Source organism: Anopheles ziemanni, chromosome 3 (assembly GCF_943734765.1).
Source record: "Anopheles ziemanni chromosome 3, idAnoZiCoDA_A2_x.2, whole genome shotgun sequence".
NCBI classification, from domain to species: domain Eukaryota; kingdom Metazoa; phylum Arthropoda; class Insecta; order Diptera; family Culicidae; genus Anopheles; species Anopheles ziemanni.
In genome coordinates, this window is record NC_080706.1 from 22,162,824 (window position 1) to 22,179,463 (window position 16,640).

Consider the following 16,640-nt stretch of genomic DNA (forward strand, 5'->3'; position numbering starts at 1 on the left):
ATTAGCCACATTCCCTCTCATAAATAACGACACTTACATTGTGGTACGTTGTGGTTTATGTTTTGTTTTGTTTGGTTTGATTTGTTTCCTTCTAATTGCTACTGCACCTTTATTCATGCTATTTTCATGTCAACCAATGTGTGGCCACGGGATACGTCCGTCGGTACAAGACATGACGTCCTGAACCGCTCCACTGCTCAATAAAGTGTTGTGTCACCGAGGTGGTTATTTTTCCGACGTCTTTGATTGCAGTGCACCCAGGGAGTCGGTGCAGTATGCCCTTCATGCAGCGTGCCCCCCTCACTTCAGATCCAACTCGCAGTCGCAATCGCAATCGCATTCGTCTTCCAAACAGGCTGGACATTCTAGCTCACTATCTTGTCAGTACAGCCAGGACACCGGCACCCATTGGGCGGTAGAATGCACCTTGTCTATGGCGTTCTCCAGCGTTGCTATCGTCTCGCCGATGTCGTTGTTGACGATGGTCAGATCGAAGAAGTGACCGTACGCCTGACGTAGCATGTCGGACTCTTTGGCGAGACGCTCGAGACTACCATCGTACTGCGTGCGGAAGTAAGTGGGTAATGCAAAGAAACGTTTTGGTGTTGGGTTGCTTCAGGGGAGGCTTTTTGATTCAACTTGGTGTAAAACACCCTATTGCTAACGTAATTAGCAATTGGCATAAAATAGTGCCAATAACGCCGTAGTAGTAAAGGTATTGAGGATGAAAAATGGCTGCTACTACGAATAGCAGTAGCACGACGAGTTTTCGTCATACGAATAATGCAAATTTTAGGAAAAAAATAAACAAATATGTCTACTTACGTCAGCGATGTTTTGCAGCAGTGGCGCTGCAATGAACACAACGTACGGCGTAAATTCGGCTGTTCGAAGTATTTTTAAGGCCTGTGGTTCCACGTCCAGTATTGCCATCTTGCCATCGGCGTGGATGCGTCGTATCGTCTCCAGCTTGGTGCCGTACATCGCATCCTCGTGCGTGCCGTACTCGAGGTACTCGTTGGCCGAGATATCCGCCATCATTTCATCGTGTGATATGAAGTAGTAGCTTCGCCCGTTCTCCTCATCCGGCCGTGGTGGTCTGGTGGTATCTGCCCGCGGGGTATTCGGATGGAAAGCAGACGATCGAAAGACAAACAATTAGCATGCATGAGATGCCACAAGGTACCCGACCGACCCGGAAGTGGTGTGAAGCACCGGGTAGGATGAGGCTGACGGAGCCTGAACCGAACTTACGTGGTATTGGATAAGCGTATTTATCCGGATATTTGGCGATGAGCGTGTTTTTGATATGACGTCTTCCTACGCCGTGCGCACCGAGCAACACCAGTGTACGCCGTTGAAACGCTGGATCGCCGACTGTTGGAGAGCGGAGGGTAAGGGTAGGAGATACAATGATAGAACGCCGGAAGACAGACGTCAACACCCGTATGGTGTGCACACTTGTCCCCGTCCAGCGCATACTTACTTGGCACTTTGACAACTTCCTCGTAGGTCACCAGGTCCAGCTGATCGAAGACTGCATTGTGCTTTGCCAAATACTTATCCCGACATTGTTTCTTTTTACGACTAAATATTGAGCAATTAACTACTTTTGTCGTCGTTTCCGGGGTGCGTGTGTACGACGTCACGAAAGGATGAATGGTGAAGAGAAGAGGAAGAGAGTTCGTTGATTAGATATTTGTAGCCGGTCGCTTACTTCGGAGCCAAAAGCAAAAACAAAACAAAAAAACCCACTCAGCTAAGTGACGCTGGGGGAAAGTGTGCCAAGAAAATGGGGCATCGTTCGGTTTCGGGACAGTGTGATTCATTCGGTAATAGTTCTGTGAGTGTGCGAACAAAAGACAAGCAAAATCGTGCCGAGTGCGAAAGTGGATGAGCGAGAGTTAAAGTAGTTTTCTTCTACGGCAAAACTGTTGCTCGATACTCAAACAAGCGTACACAAAAACGGTAACAATTTCAGCGATGAAATATATTATACTATTTGTAGTGCAATTGCTGATTTTCAATCAGGCAAACGAAGAAACAACACACATTAACAAACACTAACAAGCGTGACTACTTTCATAACTTCTTCAAAAAATCGAACGAATACTCAAGCACATCTTTCAAATAGGTGTTGGCATGTGCAAGCGATGCCAGCCCAGCAGACGGGAAGAAATAGTTTCAACGCTAAAAGCATTTATGGGGTGATTGAGCAACTTAAATGAAACCTGAAAATCGTGATTGGAAAGAACAAAACCGGGTTTCCAACTGTTTCATTTCTCCATATATTTTCACGAACAAAGCCAAGAGCCACCAATGCTGGGAGATTTTTTCACCCTTAACGAAAAGGCGAACGTGCTCAGGGGGATGAATGCAAAGTTCGGTTCAGTTCCTTTCTTTGCGTCCATTTTTCCTAGAAACCCTATTGTCACGTTCGACCAGTGCTGCTGGTGTTGGAAGCAAGTGGGCGCTTCTCTAAAGTGCTATCGCTTTGAATAATGATTATGAAACTGCCAAACAAAAAACCAAAAAAAAGGTGTACCTTAAGTGGCTCGGTAGAAATGTTCAAAGTCGGAGAAGTTTGGTAGAAATGCAATAATAAATCAACTATGGACGGAACAATCAAACGTAACACCATTGTGGGTGGTTCCTCGTTAATCATAACTCAGTTGAATCTCACTCAAGTTTTCTGCTCTGCAGTGGGTTGTTAGCTTGTTACCAAATCTACTACAACAATACTATTGACTAACTGAAATACATCATTTTATTGTACCAGAATTCATTTTATGTTAAAGAATTCGAACGAATAGACAATAACATAGCATTACGCAAAATGAAAGCAAAATAAAGGGAATCGTAAATACAGATGATACAATTATGTTGCCTTACGTTATGTTTCACGGTATGTTGCTATGCCTGCGCCTCCAATCTACTTTATCAAGATTGTATTTGTAGAACTTCGTTCTCATCAAATATGGGCTCCAACATGTTTTCCATGTTGTTAATAGCATACGCGTCTATGCAACAATTACTGCTTCGTTAGATACCGTAAAACATTCATCGTAAATAAAAGAAGCGAAAGCGAGCACTATATGTCAAAAACAAGCAAAAAAGTACAACATTGGGAAAATTGCAAATAGCATGTCGGTTTCACTGAGCTCTCAGTGACTGACAAAAACGCAATCGTGTTGTTTTATTGATTCAGATAGTTTGCTTTTGTAAAGATTGCAGACGTTATTGCATTATGTTCCTGTACCTGTGGGTCCTTCACATCCTTCGGCCTGTGCTGAACAACCAGGCCCTGCTTCTCCTGTCGATTCGAGGTGTACCGAGTGCGGGGCGCGGGGGTTCGGAGAAAGTTATTTTTGAGAACAATTTCAGTCACGTATTATCAAATTGGGAGATATTTGGCTGCATCGATACATGTATGGCATATAGAGAGGGGGATTACAAACTATGGGACGTTTATTCATGTACATAATTTGCTCTCGAGTAGAGTAAAATGATCGTTGAGGGAAAAACAGTAATAGTTGAAGCACAATAGGTACGAAATTTGATTGAGATACAGGATCAAATAGAGGATCAGATTTATGATAGATATCATAATAGCATAGCAGCACGTGGGATGGGAAAAAGATAGACACGAGCTTAGACAAGAATCGACATGGAAAGTGTAAGGATAGCCAGTTTTTAGAGCATCTTACTAACGCAACGAAAAATATTCGACCAAACCTAAGATTAAACCAAAACGAGTATCACTGATACAATCAACAGCAATAAAACAAGGAGCCATGGTTTTAGGCAATGGAAACTTTTGACATAATTTAAAACAGAACATAGGGAAAATAAATCGAGCACGAATTTATCATTCACACATCGATAGAGGAAAACGGTAAAGAAGCGCACATTCAAATACAAAGAGACACATCGACAACAGGAAGTTAAATATTAACACTAGGATCGATGAGGATGGCTCATGAGCGTGATGTGATGATACTGTTGGTGTATGCGTGTGTTTTCTTTAATACGATGGACGGTAACGTTAAGATGCATTGTGTTTCGTTTTAGGATTAGTCATACATGGTTGCTGTGAATGGTTAAAATGCACATTCTTTTTACAGTTCATAATGTCTTTACAATAAATTACTTATGTGCAGGTTTGCCATAATTTGCTATGAAAACTACGAGCTGAACCTTTTAAATGAAATTATGCATTAATACATATATTTTTATATTCAAAATTGGCATCATTTTCGAAAATAGAATAAAAGGTATAAAAACTTTAAAAACCTAAGTTATAAGGAGTAAACTTCAGCTTCTTTGTCAACCAATGAATGAAATAGGAAACGAGTCACGTTTTTATATAGCATCATATTTTGCCACTGATCGAGAATGGCATTCCTGCGCATGGATGAATATTCATCTGGAAATTATGATAATCATAATTTATCTCTTGCCCTAGTTGGGATCAACTCGTTTGGTCAAATGGTTTTGATACGAATCATGATGCGTGTATCCCACAACCGGCGATGGCATGGTGAAAGCAAACCGAAAAACCATCAACGAATTGATACAGAAATTGTGGATAACAAGCATAATCGGTCTTGTTACTAGGCCAGCGACGTTGAGTCGTTGATATACTCGCAGGATACAAACATGTGTTGCGAATGTGCGTATCGTTTAATAAGCAAATTATGGCAACTCAACACACCACCGTTTTAGTTTTTGTATATCGAAACATTTTTTTGCTTTCCATTTTATCCTTTTGCAATCAGCTCAGGAGCTTACCTTGTTCTTTGTGGGATTTGTCCGCCGATTGGCAAGCGATGCGCCATTCCTGAAGCTCTGGTGAAGGTATCAAGCCAGCGGAACCTCCAGCAGTGTCATGCCTGGCCTGCCACCAATGATGATCGTCTTTGCTAATAATCTGCAAGGATGACGAAAGAAAACACGGAATGATAGGCTGATAATGGAAGCAACAACGCCTATTTTGAGTGTAGTGCGTTCGATCGATGGTACTGACCTGTAGTATATCACCGACGCGAAAAGCTATCCCGGCCTGCGCACACGGTATCAGCTCGTCGTCCAGCGGGTCGTAGTCGAACTGTGCTCGAACGAAAATCTGATCAACCAGAATTGAGAGAAAGCGAAGGGTGAAGAGACATTTATTGTGATGATTGGTTATCGCAACGGTTTCATGTGAGACGGACAGATGAGGCTGAAGTTAGACTGGATGAAGTATATGACCGCTTTTGTATAGGATGATAAAAACCCAAACTCAATTATAAGTAATGTAGAACATTCGATTAATATACCATGATCTAACCGTTTCGAAGCCATGTTATTTAAAAATAAACTCCTAACTGAAGCATATGCGCAGGTCTATATTTTTCCCTAGCACACGACGGGTCGTTATCATAAGGGAAAGATATTATCATCATCAGGGGTTTCACATCAAATTACTATTGATTGAATCAGGTGTCCACGGTAACGAGCACTCAGTTAAAATTCCTATCGTACTAACGTTGGCATATTTCTCGGTTTGGTTATTTCAGCTTGGATTGTAATTGAACAGGAGTATAGCGTGATGGAATGGAACTTTCCATATTTGAATCCCTTTGAACTCTGATTTTATTTCTCACCTCGCCAACGGTTTAAGTTCGTTACGGTTGCCATGGACATGCGTCCGCTGGCATGGAACGCGAAAAGCCTGTTATATCCAGTCCCATAAAATATGCAAAACAAAAACATTCCGCCCCACCGTTTGTGGAAAACTCATAGATTTTTCTTCGAATAGCGAATGTGCGAATGAAATATAAAACCGTTGGCGTCACGAACAACTCAAACCGAACAACGCAAACGAAACACAGACGGATGGGTATGAAACGATTGATACGAAGCACACGGGCAGTATCTTGTCGACAGAAATACTTACTAAAACCGGTGCTGGTCTTATCCTGAATAGCTGCTCGGGAGTGCATTTACGGAGAAGAAAGTGGGAAAAAATACGGTAAGCAACAATGAAATGTATGCCGAACGGAAGCTGTTTCGTAGGAAATATATCCGGTTGTCAAATGGGGGCGTTTCGAATGGGGACGCGATGAACGTTCACGGATTCAACCACTGGCGCCCTTAATGGCATGCAAATTTGATCGTCAAAAGGGTGAAACCTGACACGTTCCGGAGGAAAATCAATCGCAGAGCCGAACGGTGCGTTTCGTAGGAATCGGAAGTATAAAGTCAAGTTCTACAACTGGAACCGCTCACGGCTGGAGCCCGCCCGAATCAGAAAGATGTCAGTAACAGTGGGCCGAAAACTTACCTCAACCGGCGGTGGGGCACTTCTATATGAAGGAACTATTTTAAAAGTAACAGAACCGCGAGCGTCCCGCAGCAATCGCTGTAATTGACTAACTGTTTGATGCTGCACTGGCTGGCCGTTGATTTCCCGGATCTCGTCGCCGACGTGCAGCGTGGCCTGCCGATGGATCATGCCACCGTGCATGATCCGGGCCACAATGCACCGGCCGTCCTCGGTCATTTTCAACGTGATACCCTGCGGAGATTCGGAGAATATGTGAGGTGAGGGTGGACGGGTTGAGATTGAATTTTCCCGCGCCATACGCTTACCATCGGCTCGTCGGTGTTCTTCTGGAACTGCACCAGCCGGACGCGTGTGACGTGCTGGAGCTCTCCGGCGTCACCGTTGTCAATTTCATCGTTTCCTCCGTTCAGGTAGGGTGCGATCGGTGGTGGTGTTACACGTAGCGCTTCTTCACCGTATACTTCCCTAGCTACCACGTCATGCGTGTGTAATAGAGCCTGTGAATGGAATCGAAACGCAACGGGAAGGAATCGAGATTAGCAGTGTGCGGTTGTGTTAGAGAAACATTTTGCGTCACTCGAGCGAGGCGAGTTTCCGCTGAGGTCTGCATTGGATTGCAATATTATTAATGGTTGACGTTTTCCCGGCTTGATTGGCAGATGGCAAAGTGCAACTAACTACATACACTACTACATTTATATGGCATAATATCACACTTTACTAGTTCGATAAATAATTACAACCAAATGCACTTATATTTATTTATGAAATTTTATAGATCAATCAATAAAGAAGGATACAAACACAATATTTCCGCTAAATCTCTGATAACATACCCGGTTGTTCACCAATACCCTACCCTGTTATGCAACAAGAAATGCAACGGCTCACAAATACGAATGGGAACGACTGGATTCCACAATCGATACCATCTCAACCTTTCTGCATCACGGTTGCTCCCATGTAGGCTACCTGCTGCATTATCGAACATCTGCATCAGATCTGCACTTTCCAGAGGCAATGGCAGCATAAAATAACAATCTTAGGAATCCGATTCCATTGGCTGAGAAAGGCATTTTCTTTATCAACCAATAGCACGCTCTCGGATCAGTTTACTTGCCACTGCAGTACGAATGATAGAGGAAGTCGGATTACCGGGGAAAACCGGAATTGAAAATCGCTACCTTCTCCATCTCTTGTGGGCTAGAAGTGTATGCTGTACTGATAGCACGGGGCAGACAAAGCATTTCATTCGACAATCATAGTTGTGATCTTATCATGTCCATTGAATCTGCGATTAAGAAAATGACACGTACAAAATGGAATGATGGTAGGTAGACTTTTTTTTTGTGATTGAGATAGCATTAAATTTGTTGCTCTACAGGTTCATAATTTATAAATTCATATTTCACCTCGAGGTGTTTTTAAACCCCAGGTGCATTCAAAGACCAGGACCATTTTTGAAGCCGTGTTGTAAACGTTTATTTTCTCAATGATTTCAACTAAAATTGGAGAGGTGCTTCCAGTAAAAGCACTTACATATATCAATGTAACTAACGACTAGGTATGTATGAAACACATAAGAAACAATGTATCTAACATATAAAACCATTCTTTTCAAAACTAAATGTGAATGAAACGCACAAGCTATGCACAAACCCAAGTGTAGATTATAGACTGGAATTGCAATTTGAAATGCAATAGACCCGGAAGTTCTTACTCGTTGACACAATAATGTTCCACAATCTGTTCCCTTCTGCTAGAACATTGGACCAAAACAGGTTTGCCTAGCTCTGTTCCATCTAACTGATTCAAAAATACGACATAAACAGTTGGCAAAGTTCAAGGGAATGTACATTCCCATAAACTTCATGGATTACAAAGGTATTTACATCTATGTGCCATGCATGCGCCTGCTCTGTCCCACATGCTCCTATCCATGGTATGATAAGTGGCCTGGGTACTTATCCGTTCTGTCTACCATCTGCTTTCAAGTTCGCCCGTTGAAGCCATTCTACCAGAACGGTGTGACAAGAAGCAAGAGTGTAAATTTGCTCCAGAAGAGGTCGCAGCCATAAAGAAGCCTTCAAGCTTCTTCCAGCTTCTTACAGCAAGCCGGCCGGGTGAGCACTTCGAAAAGCCTCACGTTGCGAAAAGATACATTTTATCGGTAGCATAAATCTGCTTGAAGTGCCGACAGCAAGACTCGAGCCGCTCCTAATCGATGTCGCAAGGACTCCTCCTTCTTGGTGAAGAAATTTCAACGTGCACTGGCACAGTTGTGGTGAGAACGAGTACCGCAAGTATTTCCCCCGGCTGCGGTGCTTGTGTTAGCAGAAGGTAGCAATTTTGCCTGCTCGTGACACTGTTTGAGCTGTTCATGTTATGCGTACCCTCTGGCAGGCCGATATCAATTTATAATCAATGAAAGAACACATTGTAACCAGACCTCATGTGCCCAGAGTGCGGCACATGTTACACAAACCACCACCCGCCGACATCGTGTCACAGTTTGAGCAACTTTCGAAAAGCGACAGCATACTGACGCGATGAATTTTAAATGCTACGTCGAGAGGGAAATCGAACTGTAAGCAGATCAGTTATTCATGCGAAACGGGAATAGTAGAAGTTTTGCAACAAACCAACGGAACGTATGGTTAAACGATGCGTATTGGAATGATTTACAGCGATCGTATAGTTACACAACCGCCCCACCTTGTGGGGGTGCGCGCAGCCGAACGGAAGCCACTGGTCGGTGGTATTTTGTCGCACTACCATAAATTATAGCAGCACATGCCAAAAAGCGTACTGCAACTTGAATAAAATTCAAGCCCGGTCAAGCTGTTGCCTGGGTCTGGGTGGAATGGTGTTTGGTTTTTTTTCCCCCATTTTACTTTTGTGATGTGTTTCTTTTCAGCGCTCTCTTTGCTGTCAGTCTCGAGCTGATTTACGGCGGTAACGAACTGGAGTTATCCACGGTTCAGAAAGCCGCAGAAGCAAAAACGTAACCAAAAAAAAAACCAACAAGTCGAAGTGGGTGCCTGGAGAATTTAATGTCGCCACCAAAACAATGGCTGATTGAAAAAGTTTTTTGCGCTCCCAAAAAAATCGAAACATGTGGCTGCCGTTTTGCTGGTGTTGCTTTGGTAAGTTATTCATGATTTCTGGTTGAAAGTGCACGAAAAGGGGAAGTCAAACCGATTGTCTCAAAGCTCAACAGCCCAAAACCGAGCAAAGCTGAATCTTGAATGAACCACCAGGCGTCTCCACCAAGTGCTTCCACTAGGCGTCTCCACCCACCAGGCGCCTCCATCATCTCGAACCCATCAGAACAGTTGGGTTAATAACAATTTTCAATAATTTTATATTCTACAGAACAACACTGAAACTTGGCCGCTGGAGAAGTTTATAATTTTTATGTAAAACTTTTTGATTCAAGTAGTTTCATTTAATTTTCTGAACCAGATTTTTGATAACACCTAAAACACGAAATTTCTGCGTATGTGCAAAACACCAACAGTAAGCCCAACGTTCTGCATGAAGCCCAAAACGCAGCCCAGTTTAAACTGCATATATGGCGAGAGAAAAGTTACTCCTAGTGTATTTGTTACATGCAAAAATAGCAATAATCCCACAAGCCCCCTGATTAAATGAACCGTATAAATGAAAGCGGTAGGTTTTTTCTACCACCGTGCTTTTTTCCGTTTTTCTCTTACATGTTTCATTCAGATGATGCAATGCGTGAAAAAATAATTTGCTTGCTAACTGTGAAAAATATATTAGGTCCATTATCATGATGAAGGATAATGCGGTCTGTCGGCCATGTTACTGGAAATCTCGTTTGAGATGAATTTTCATTTCCTTTTTACTTCAAAATAAATTTCGCTGGAACGGTACTTTAGTTTCATCTTGATGGTTTAAAGCTAGACTGGCTAGACTCACAGTGGAAGCACTGTGCGGATCCACGGTCATGCTTTACCACATTTTGGAGTGTAATGTTAGTTGCAAATTATACCAAACATAAGTTTTAGGTTCGAAAACCGTATCCACTACAATGCAGTGTACATTGAATATTGTGATAATTGGAACATCTTGCTTGGATCAATTATTAACAATTGATTATTTATTCTCCATCTGCTGCGGCGCGTGTATTAATTAGAAATGAAACGTAAGCAAGTTAAAGACAAAGCTGTTTGGAAACCGCATCTTTACGTAGAGTGACGGGATAAACTCACGGACCAGGCAAGAAAACTTTCTTTCCACAGTGCTTTAGGCGCTCCTATACACAGCGCAGCACATTGAATGGAACATATTTCATTTTCTGCACTAGTCACAGTCGGGTGTTCGTAGTTGTGAAACCAGCATCTCTCCCCGACCCCGACCGGTCCGGAACGACGGGAAAGTATAAGATAATGAGTGAAATTAATCACAAGAACTGTTAACGAGTACCCGAACAGAAGTTCGGCGAAGCTTCCACTGGCACCGAAGGCTATCCGTAATAATGTGGGGTCACGATGGGAGATTTGTGTCGCCCTGGCGAATTTGGAAGCAAAACTTTGCAACCAGACGAACAGTGTGTTTCGGGCAGCATCGTAGCTGAGCGGTGAGTGCTTGGAAAATATCGTCGGTTGGTGGTCAGGCTGTTAGCGGTCGATTAGTGCAGCGAACCGGCACTCATAGATATGAGCTAAGGGTAGTAAATTAATGCTCTACGCGAAGCGAAAAATATGCCCAACAGGAGAGTTAGTAGAGAAGCAAAACAAAGGTTAGTATAAGTGAAGGCTACCATACAAAATTGACGTAGGTACTTTAAATATTATTTAATAATGTTTACTGACACAGCAGTGCCACAACTTCCATACAAAAGTGAAGTGTGTCGGACCTCTCGGTGCATATCGCTTAATTATCTTTTTTGAAATATACATTCCGAAGCACACTCTAAATCGAGCAAACTATCATCCAGCTGCAATTTATTCTGGATAATGCACCAACGGAAATATAATGAACACTACCAAATCACACTTTGCTGCGAGCGCATTCACAGAGTCGTTGGCGATTTATCTTTCCGGAAGATGTAAATGCCAGCATGAAGTATGAGTAAAGGAAATGGCTTGCCTCAAATCTACATCCTACGGCCGACCGGACGTTGGCTACTATCGTTATTAGGAAAAAGAAGGTTTTCATGTACATTCACAGCACTTGGTAAATATTATCATGCTTCCCACCGTTTGAATCAAAGCAAGGCCGAGTATACTCAGCGTCCGAGTTCAGTTGTTTCAGTGTTTGTTTTTCATAGCCGCTTTCGGTGCATAGTCGCTAGGTTACTTTCGCAAAAATAGTCACTCGGATGGGTATTTGAAAAGAGATTATTTGCTAAGGTTTAAACACAGCATATTTGATGATACTCTTTAAAGGGAAAAAGTTACTTTAAGCATGTGCCAAAGCTAAAATATAAGTTTAATCCCGTTTCACAGGCAGGATCTAAGAGATATTCCACACTTTCCGTCACAGTTAGATGGTTTCCGGTCTGTTTTGTCTATTTAGTATTAAAAGAGTAATGTGCATTTGATCCTGTAGAAAACAAAACTGTGTGACTGTATTTATATTGGCTGTGTAGTCGTGCTGTCTTCATGTGAAGCTGTATTGGCGTGTACCATCTCCATCACGCCCAAAGGTAATTATCGTTTGCATGTTTTCCCTGTGCCTAACCTTATGATGCTGTCCCTCATTAGTCTAACGAATTTCTATTCCTACGAAACGGGGCAGACACCGGAGCGAAGCAGCGTAATAATCACCGGCTTCCGTTTCGGTCCCATAGGTTGATAAGCTATTGATTGTCCGTGAATTTTGCGATGCGCTGATGCAGGAAATTGCCGACTGTCACCAATCGAAATAATGCGCCACGTTATTCAGCAAACATTAATTGACAGCCAACCTAGCAGAAGCAACAAGCACTTGTGGGATTGTGCTTCTCCCACAAGCAAACACCGTGCATATGCTACGCGTCGGAGAGTAGTCACAGTGAATGAAACGAAGAGATCAAATTTTATACGCTATAGCGATAGTGAAACTGTGCGTACTTTTCATCAAACATAAAATAAGGAGGACCTACTCCGAATATCCACTGATTGAAATTGTGTAATTATAGATGTATAAAATCTCATTTGATTATTTATTTAATACCGAAATATACAACAAGCTAAATTAAAAATATCTATAAAGAAACAAGTTAACCTTTACCCAAAATTTTATGGATATTGGGACACGCTACCTTAAAAACTGATCATGTCATGAGCAATGCTGCCCGTTTGATCATTTTGCTTTTTAATTGGATTATGTTGAGCATTGCATCGGATTGAAAAGCACGCAAAATGTCACATGCACGGATCAGCTAACGAACGACATGAAAATTGAATGAAGTTGAACCGGAATCGCGTATAATCATGAATAAAAAGCTTCTCAATATAGGTGCTTTTATGCTCACCGCGTTTGGTAACTGTTTCGTCGCTTCATCACACTGATGGAGTGTCCTTTAAAACTGTATCAGACACACCCACACATACAAAACAGATGCGTCACTGGTTTTCATAGAGTGAAAAATGTGAAACGGCTCGCACAGGTATGTAAAATAAAACGCTTTTTGCCCTAGAATCCCTTTCCGGCAAAGCCGAATGATCACATGCACGTCGGTGGATCGTTTATTTAACCAAATGAAAGTTATTTCACTGCTGCTAAACCCCGGGAGGCCATTCCAGGGACGCGTGTGCGAAAAAGGCATTTCTTGTATAAACGACACCGATTGCCACGAGCGAAACGTCTACAAACTTTACGCACGTTCCCTGGTGGGATTTTATATCTATAAAAAAAATCCAGTTATGCCATCAAAATATCATAATATGTCCCCCCCCTCCCCCTCCAGCCGGGTGGATTACCACCTTCAAGTGCGGTAACTTGCTCGCAGCACCCGCATGGTATGGCACAATGGCTCGTACATCATTTCCCTCCCTTGGTCCCTCTGCGCATATAAATAGAGATTAGGCCGCTGTAAATGTCGAAACTTTTACCAACTCAAATCGATTCAAAGTTTAGCCCACATGTCATCAGCGAGGAACTTAAAACAAAACGAAGAACGCCTGCATAGGAACTCACAGAGCACCAGCTTGATTTCGGGGAGGGGTGATTGCCTGCTTCCTTGCCAGCATTCTTGAAAGTTTTCATATCAAAAGATGAATGAATCGGCTTGTAACGGAAAAGTACTACATCATGTTAAACTAACACTTTCCCTCGATAATGTTTCGCTGGTTTTGTTTGTTTTAACTGAATAGAAAAAGGTAGACTTGTTTTAACCTCAAAGTGAGATCAGCTTCCAGCTTCCTATATCCTTACTCGCTGGGCATGAGTTTAAAAAGGTAACTTATTGCAAGTAATCTTACTACTTGGTACACGGACGAGCAGAGAAAAATAAAGGTTACACGCATGACCCTTTGAAGCTTCTTCTATAGCGGCAAAGAGAGAAAAATTGTCTTTGCGGAATGGAAAAACGAACCATAGAAGAAAGATAAAGGAACATAAGTTTTCGTTTAACATCGCTAGCCATCACTACCACTATGGGGATGCTGAGTTAGTATGTTTAAAGGAGAAAAAAAATATAAAGAAAAATATGCAGCACGAGACCTAGCGAATGATGCATGCCGTGCTAATTTACACCATGAATATTTATGAGTACCACTTTGAGCTCATGAGCTATGATGGTTCACCAGACTAAGGGATGCTTCAACTGTTCGCGAACCAGTTATTCATGGTTAAATGTAAAGGCTATTCAATTTCGATGACGCTTATAAGAAGTGATATTTCCCTCACCAGGGAGAAGAATAAGCGAGACGGGCAGTCAGTACTCACGAGAAATTGTACAGAACCGGAAATATGTACTATCATATTTTCTTATTAGGTCTAATTCACATCCGTTTCTTCATTTTTGCCGTAAATAACATGAAATGAAATATAGTAGAATACGAATAGACACAGGCTGTGTAACTTTCAAGGGTACGGAGTAAAACAGATAATATTATTTGAAAAAAAAAATCTGGAACAGTACCTCCATAAACGATACTTTACCACGGCTCATAAATTTGACAAACTATCTTTCTTGCAAATGAAACATGATCTCGAGCACAAGCTTTTGAACGTGCGTGCGAATGATGATTTTTTCAATGTGCGTCGCATGCCAACATAACACAGATTCCTTCCAACACTTGAGCTACCACTTCATAAGGCGCATGTTGTGATGCACGACAGTGATAAATAATGTGTCTGCTTTTATGGTTTCAGAATCCACCGGGAAGAGAATTTCTTACTCCCTCAAGTCAACAACCTGCCGTACTGTGTTGTGAAACCATCTTATGTGATATTGTCTTACCACCGTTTTTTGACAGTGTGCGCTAAAACTCATAAAAAATGGTTAATTCACCAGATGGAATTGAAGCAACAAGTTTCTGGGATTACTGTTAAACCAGAGAGAGTCTGGTTGCAAAAGGTCATGTAAAGTTTCCTAATTAGAAATTAAAATACAGAGTGACACATAGGTATGAGACTACTTTCAGGGAATAAGGATGCCAAACGAAACTTTCCATTTGTATAACGATTGCAAGCGCTACAAAATGAGAGGTATGACAACTGTAATAACCATCATGCGTTTGTTAGGCAAGGCTCAAATCCACACAAAGTGAGGCATTTTCTGTACGCGAACATTGGAAAACTTCAGCTACAATCCAAAACTAACAGTGAACACAAGTACAAACATATCTGGATCCTCGAACTGTGCTGCAAGGATCTTGAAAACTTTATTCGTATTCATGAAAAGGAGCTAGATTTCACTTCAATTTGGTACAGGTATAGCCTGATGAAAGAGGTTCAAATAGCAAGCAAAGCTATCTTTCACTGGAACTCTTGAAAATTTATAGTTTTTTTCATACCCTTTGTGATGCTTTCAATGGCAATACGGAAAAGTTAACCGTACTTTACGCAGAATAATTTCAATGAATAGCACATGGAAATGTTAATAGGAGTTGGTATTAATTAACATTCTAATAAATTAAATTATTCGTATACATTACAAAACTTTTCTAGAACTAGTATGGTATAGTGTTCGGTTGACAGTTTTAAGTAACAATTACCCACACATGCCATGAGCAAAACTGTCTGTCAACTCATTTCTAAATTTAACTACCCGGCACATAGACTTAGTTAAGCCCCCTTCTAGGAACAACAAATTTACATATTAATCTGCGAGCTAAATTGCAGGAATTTCAGCATGTGTTCGAAAAAGAAAGAGCTAACTTTGCTGAACCACGACTGCCTAGGGATAACTGTTGACAAATGAAAGCTACAACCCCACACGACATTTGCACCATATCATACCCACAAAACCAAGCTTTATTCGGAGTATTTCAAATGTTACACGCATTGTAGCCTGATGCTAAGTAGGGTGGTATGAAAAGGTTTGTATCGTCGCTTTGCCAAGGGCTTTAAACGGATAAGATGAATTCCAAAACCAATCTCTTGTTTTGAACTTTTACAGTCGTCAAAAACCAAAAACTTTGTTGGGGGTTGGGAGGCATGACTAGAAATTGTTTTCGAAAGGCATTATGACGAATGAGAGCGGGAGAAATGGATGCTTACTTTATTAAGTTTAATTGAAAATCCAAATATCATAATTCATAAAGTTTGTTCGTTTGCAGCCTCCGGTTCTTCATGAAGTAATCCGTTTGGGTATCCACATGCTCCGGGAAGAATGAGGGGGTAATAATGATGGCTTTTACACTTAAAAATTAACGATTCTTCACACCATAATCATACTCCGTATGCGTGGCATTCATATTTTAAAGCACAGTAATTCCCAGGTGTGTACAAAACTTTCACTCTTGTATGGAATCAAAATGTTCCAATATGAAGAAACACAGCACAATACCGCACATCAACATTTAAAATATTTGCTCAATTAGATGATTGCCCTAATGCACTACGATGCTGTTTGCACAACCTTATCCGACCGGAATAAGCACCGACGATTTCAAAGAACGAAAAGAAGATGCAACGAACTCACGAGCCCGACTCTAAAGCAAAAGCGCTCCGCAGCAGGACGGAGGATACGTTTCATCTGCGGGCGCTATCATTGAACTGAAACGATGATGATAACAAACAATGCCATGGAGTCTGTTTACTGTGACGCTCATCCCGGGGGAACTCATTCTACACGGCACGTTGACCGGTACTCACGCTGAGAGAATGGCGGAAAGCTTTCGTAGAATTTTCC

General features: G+C 41.8%; 1 protein-coding gene across 1 annotated transcript in view; it reads right to left on the minus strand.

Annotated features, from left to right (window-relative positions):
* Window positions 1–301: 301 nt before the first annotated feature.
* Window positions 302–16,640, minus strand: part of LOC131287064 (peripheral plasma membrane protein CASK) — a 212,969-nt gene continuing 196,630 nt past the window's right edge. The window contains exons 12-20 of the mRNA XM_058316080.1: window positions 6,634–6,825; window positions 6,326–6,559; window positions 5,939–5,968; window positions 5,027–5,125; window positions 4,792–4,930; window positions 1,487–1,606; window positions 1,255–1,377; window positions 826–1,109; window positions 302–561 (exon numbers count right to left, since the gene is read on the minus strand). Of these exons, the coding sequence (XP_058172063.1) occupies window positions 382–561; window positions 826–1,109; window positions 1,255–1,377; window positions 1,487–1,606; window positions 4,792–4,930; window positions 5,027–5,125; window positions 5,939–5,968; window positions 6,326–6,559; window positions 6,634–6,825 (1,401 nt within the window). The 3' untranslated portion in view covers window positions 302–381. The remainder of the gene's footprint in view (window positions 562–825; window positions 1,110–1,254; window positions 1,378–1,486; window positions 1,607–4,791; window positions 4,931–5,026; window positions 5,126–5,938; window positions 5,969–6,325; window positions 6,560–6,633; window positions 6,826–16,640) is intronic.